Genomic DNA, 5,094 nt, shown 5'->3' with positions numbered 1-5,094 from the left:
CTTTTTCAAAATCAAAATCCGATTTTAAAATCATACTATGAAACCAAACGCAGCATTAATGTTTGATATTCAAATGAAATTATTTATACATATTTATTAAATATTTAAAATTTTTATTTTATTATACTAATTTCACGACCTCTAAAAACAGAATCCTACACTATTTTTTTAAGTAAACAAATGCAATAATTTAAGCCAATTCTTATCGGTATGGACGATTCAATTTAATCTATCCACGTGTACCCAGTTCTCGTATGTGCTAATGTTTGCATGCCTGAGAACATGCAAATCACTAACGCCACATGCCACAGGATGTGACGACATGCTTCCCACGTCGTACCTTAAATTATTTTCAAGTCAATTTGTCTCCTCTGCTTCTTATTCTTCTTATGAACTTCCCTAATCCCTTTTTAAATGACACCTCCATCAGTTTCCTTCAGCATCAAAATTTTAGCGATGGTGCTTCCTCCCACGAGAAACACACAAGAAAACTTCAGCAACCTCCAAGCCGAGCTTTTCGACCTATTGGTATCGTCAGACCCAATAGAATCATTTAATGCCCCGACAGAGGGGAACAGCCTGGCGATTGGGATGAGAAAAGTATCGTCCTCTCCCCCGGATATGATGAACCGTTCTAATCCGGTCTCAGCTCTTCAGGTGAACATAACACCCGTACAAACCAGCAACTTCCAGCTAAATCAGCCTCTTCGGGCGCTGTCGAAGCCCGAGCTCTTAAGCTGCAGCCTCCCAAACTCTGCCACGTCTTCGCCCCGTTTCGGGCCTTCGTCCCTTCTCAAGAAGTGGAGGCAATACGAGAGCCAGACATCATCTCCGCAAGAAGGTAGCGCGACGCCTAACTTCATTACTGGTAGTACCATTGGTCGAGCTGAGAAGGATCTGCGCAGAAGCAGGTCGTGTGGTGATGGAAGAGCTTCTTCTCCTCCGTCGGTCGAATTTGACGCCATGTCAGATAAACTGGAGAATAGGGGGCTTGAAAATAGTCAAAAGAGTATAATCAAAAGTTCATCTCCGAAAGCTGAAGTTGGTGTGCAGGAAAGTCGGAGTCAGATTGGTGAAGGAACAAAAGAGGAGTTCAAGTGTGGGGCTCTCTGCTTGTTCCTCCCCGGCTTTGGAAAGGTAAAGCCCATACGAGCAAAGACTGAGGCCGAGGAATATCACTCACCATTGCCCGAGCTGACAGAAAACAACATCATGATCTCGAGATCTGTTTCACTGGAGAAATTCGAGTGTGGATCCTGGGCTTCATCCGCTATCATTACCGACTCAATCAACAATAATGAGGATGGAGATTCCTCTGCAAATCTCTATTTTGATCTTCCTTTTGAACTGAACCGGAGCTCCCGAAATGATGCAAACTCACCAGTGACTGCAGCTTTCATCTTTGATAACAAGGAACCAAGAGGGGTTCTAAAGGCCAGCGGTTCCATAAGAGTATCATCTCGGAAGTTGCAAGAGTCATCTCGCCATGTTCGGTTCTCTGTTTCGACATCACCAAGGTCGTGCCCGAATTCACAGAGTTCTTGCATCACACCACGCCTAAGGAAGGCGAGGGAAGACTTCAATGCCTTCTTGGAAGCTCAGAGTGCTTGAAGAAGTAATTTTTTCGATTTTACTTTTCATGTATTAATTTGGGTGAATGTATGATCGGGAAACTATTTCATAATATTATGTATTAGGTATGTCGTTCGCGCCCGTGCGGTGGGGCAAACAAGTCCTTTTGGCCAATACTTCTGAATGAAATTTTGATCCAGTTTTCAGGATTGAGCTACAATACAAAAACATGTGATATATTTGTGGACTTTAGGCAATTAGCTGGTTTTTTGTTTACCCCAATTAAGGGTTTAAATTAAATTAGCATTTAATTAAATTTAACTTATTTGTTTAGCATAAAAAAATTGAAGTAGGCTCCATTTATTTCAAGGAAAACAAGTTTTTGATTAAAATAAATTCCGCGGAAAATGAACTCTCGAAAAGTAATTTTATTTTGGGCAAATTACAAAAAAAATCCAAGTTTTATAAAATATCTCAGTTTTGTCCTAAATTTTGTTTTATAACAGAAAAAACTATAAGTTTTCTAAAATGTCTCAAAAATGACATCCATTATAAATTTCGTTAATTTTTGCCTACGTGTGACCTACGTGGACTGTTAAGGGATCCACAAAGTTGATTCATCATCTGATCATATTTTCTTTTCTTTGTAAAAATAACCTAAGTTTTCATAAAATTATCAGTTTTGTCCCAAATTTTGATTTATAATTTAAAAAAATACATATTTTAAAATTTTCTCAGAAATGATCCTTGAGAGATGATGCTAGCAAGGCTGACTTTAGGAGTACTACAAGGAGACAGAAAATTCTCTATTTTGTTTCAAATTTTGTTTATTACCGAAGGTTTTATGAGTGTTGTTTATGAGCATTTAAAATGTCACCTGTGTAAACGATTTCAACATTTCTGTATCCAATAATCAAAGCACACACAAATTGAACGCATCTTAAAATAACTTTTATAGGTGCTACTAACAAAATACTCTTTGAAGAGACATATATATATATATATATATATATATATACATAAATCTATGTGCCAAATCGATGCCAAAATGTACCAAATTTAGCATACCCGAAATCATACCAAAAGAGACCCAATACATGTACAAAACATATCCAAGACCAGGCGAAAGTAACCAAAGTTAGAGCTTTAATTCCAAAAAAGCCTAACTAAACATCATATAAACTACCCTAATGATGCTGCTACTCTTGATCAAGATCCTATTGATGTTGTTGCTGCTGATGGTATTTGCATTGTTCTTGGTGCTGTTGTTAGTGTTGTCACTGATGTGGTCCTCTGCTACTTGAAATCATTCCTCCATGTGCACCAATGTAGCTAGTACGAAGTGATTCTCTGGGCATCTAGACCAATGACATTCAGGACTTTATAAATCCAAACATTATATAAGCAAATTCAACAAGAAAAAATTAATCAAAAGTAATTACGTGAATATATGCCATTCCTGTGGCAGTGCTCATAAGCACAACGTGGCCTTTTCTCGCTTGAGCCATCTCCTTATGCACAAGTCTCTCGATACTTACCCCAACTCCCAGATTACCTCTAGAAGATTGTGCTTGACTGCTTATAGATGACTGTTTTGGGGGAACTTCTTTTCGGGTGTCAGCACCACATTTTGGCTTACCAATTCAAGCAACGCATATCAGCAATGATTTAGGCTACGACTTGAGTATTGATAGAGCAACAAATCATTATTCAATTTCAAGTCAGCAGGAACAAGCAGAAGATATGGGCGAACAACAGAAGAACTTCCTAGGTCATCCAGAGCTAACAGAGCAAGCGGAAGCCAAACAATCCCTAAACTGGCATTTTTCAGAATACCACGCCAATAGTGCTATTTTCCGATGGTTCGCTCGACCATCGGAATATAGCAAATATTGGACTTCAAAAATCCACATCAGTGCTAAACAGATGAAAAGTGACTTCAAATGCATTTGGCAAATCATCTACTCTATACAGAACAACTTTCTGTATACAGACAACTTTTCAGTGGAAGTCCAAAAATGCCGGTTTCTCAGAGAAAAGTTAATTCCAAATGTCAGATGCGGCCATGCCCCACAAGCATATATGATATGATCCAGCTAGAGGACTCTTCGCACGGGCAGGAGGAAGAATCCCAGGATAACAAGGTCGAGCATGAAGGCGAGCTTTGGGATAAACATGTGCTAGCTAGAGTAAGTACAAGAGCACGAGCCAAGCGAATCCAACAAGCCAAGCGAAGGCTGTTATTGCATGTCCATGGAGGAGTAGTCGAGCTCTTGGGCGGGCTGCATGTGGAACAAGAAGCCACGGCCGTTCATATCCTAGAAATTTATTTAGAAGATGATCCCAGTTCAAAGGGTTGAATTCAGTTGCTTTTCCAAATCTTAGGCCTATTTCATTTTGGGCACATTACACTTATGATTTATTTTAGTCAAGCTCATTAGCCCATTTAGGTTATCAGCTAATATCTCTCTATAAATAGGCATGTGGCCTCCCTAGAAAAGACAGATCTGTTTTCATTCAACTTTGTGAGAGAGATTTTCTCCGAGCTGTTGTTCAGCAACTTTGCGGATATTTTAAGTGTGATAACTTGTGATTCCTGATATTTATAATATTGGTTTCTTTATAGCTAGCGAGTCCATATTCCGTTTATAATATTGGCTTGTGACTCTTTATAGTCATCGGGTCAATATTCCCTATCATTGAAACCTTCATTGGACGATCCCGGGTTTGATCTCATTCTATTGTTGTTGGGTCTTGCGGCAGGTTTGTCGAGGTTCGCATCGTTTGGTATCAGAGCTTTGGCTCCAATCCAGGTTTCACTTATCCAATTTCGTTTTTTGTTATCCATTGTTCTTAGGGTTCGTAAATCGTTGATAGAAGTTGTGATTTTTGTTGGCTGATTCCAACTGTCCTGAAAAACCCTAAAGTTTCAGCTTATCTTATTGGAGATCCAAAAACAAAAGAAAATTCGTCCAAAAAAAATACAGAGAAAAAAAAGGAAAAAAGAAGAAAAAAGAACGGAAAAAGCAACTGTTTGTGATATCTTAACTTTTGGGGTGGAACAAGCTTCCTTAGATATCACTGCTAATCAAGTGAAGTAGGGAATTCCAGAAGTTTCCTGTTATTTTCTTCCATATCTGCCATTATTCCTGAATTACCTTTCTTTATATATTCTTGTTTACTTTGATGGACCACTGTCATATAAAATGCAGTTGGAAAATATAATATGGTTTCCTTTCAATTGAGTAATTTCCTATCATATTCCTTTCTTGTCTCTTACAGTCATTCATTCCTTCCATTTCGATACTTTCCATAAATCTCTTGTTTCCATATTCCCACAAATCTTTCTTGTACATGTCAGCTGTTTTGTTAACTTCATCTATCACATTATTTCCTTTCTCATTTAGGTTTGGATCCTAAATTTGATTCAATTTATGAAATCAATGATTATAAGTGCTTTTTGGCTAAGGAACTGATTTTACTTTTGCGATTGAATTGCTTAGACTCTTAGGAACTTTGAGG

The 5,094-nt window shown here is 38.2% G+C and overlaps 1 protein-coding gene across 1 annotated transcript; it reads left to right on the top strand.

Moving 5' to 3' along the window:
- Positions 1-403: 403 nt before the first annotated feature.
- LOC116203213 lies at positions 404-1,778 on the top strand. The gene has a single exon (XM_031534882.1). It carries the CDS (start codon positions 415-417, stop codon positions 1,609-1,611), a length of 1,197 nt encoding a protein of 398 aa, XP_031390742.1. The 5' UTR covers positions 404-414; the 3' UTR covers positions 1,612-1,778.
- The last annotated feature ends 3,316 nt before the right edge of the window (positions 1,779-5,094 follow it).

The sequence above is a fragment of the Punica granatum genome, chromosome 4, assembly GCF_007655135.1.
Source record: "Punica granatum isolate Tunisia-2019 chromosome 4, ASM765513v2, whole genome shotgun sequence".
Classification (NCBI taxonomy): domain Eukaryota; kingdom Viridiplantae; phylum Streptophyta; class Magnoliopsida; order Myrtales; family Lythraceae; genus Punica; species Punica granatum.
Note: the sequence above shows the minus strand (reverse complement) of the source record. Positions and strands in the feature narration are given on the sequence as shown.

What these genes read in the sequence shown, in the direction of transcription:
- LOC116203213 (XM_031534882.1), top strand. Translation starts at nt 415, where the DNA reads ATGACACCTCCATCAGTTTCCTTCAGCATCAAAATTTTAGCGATGGTG.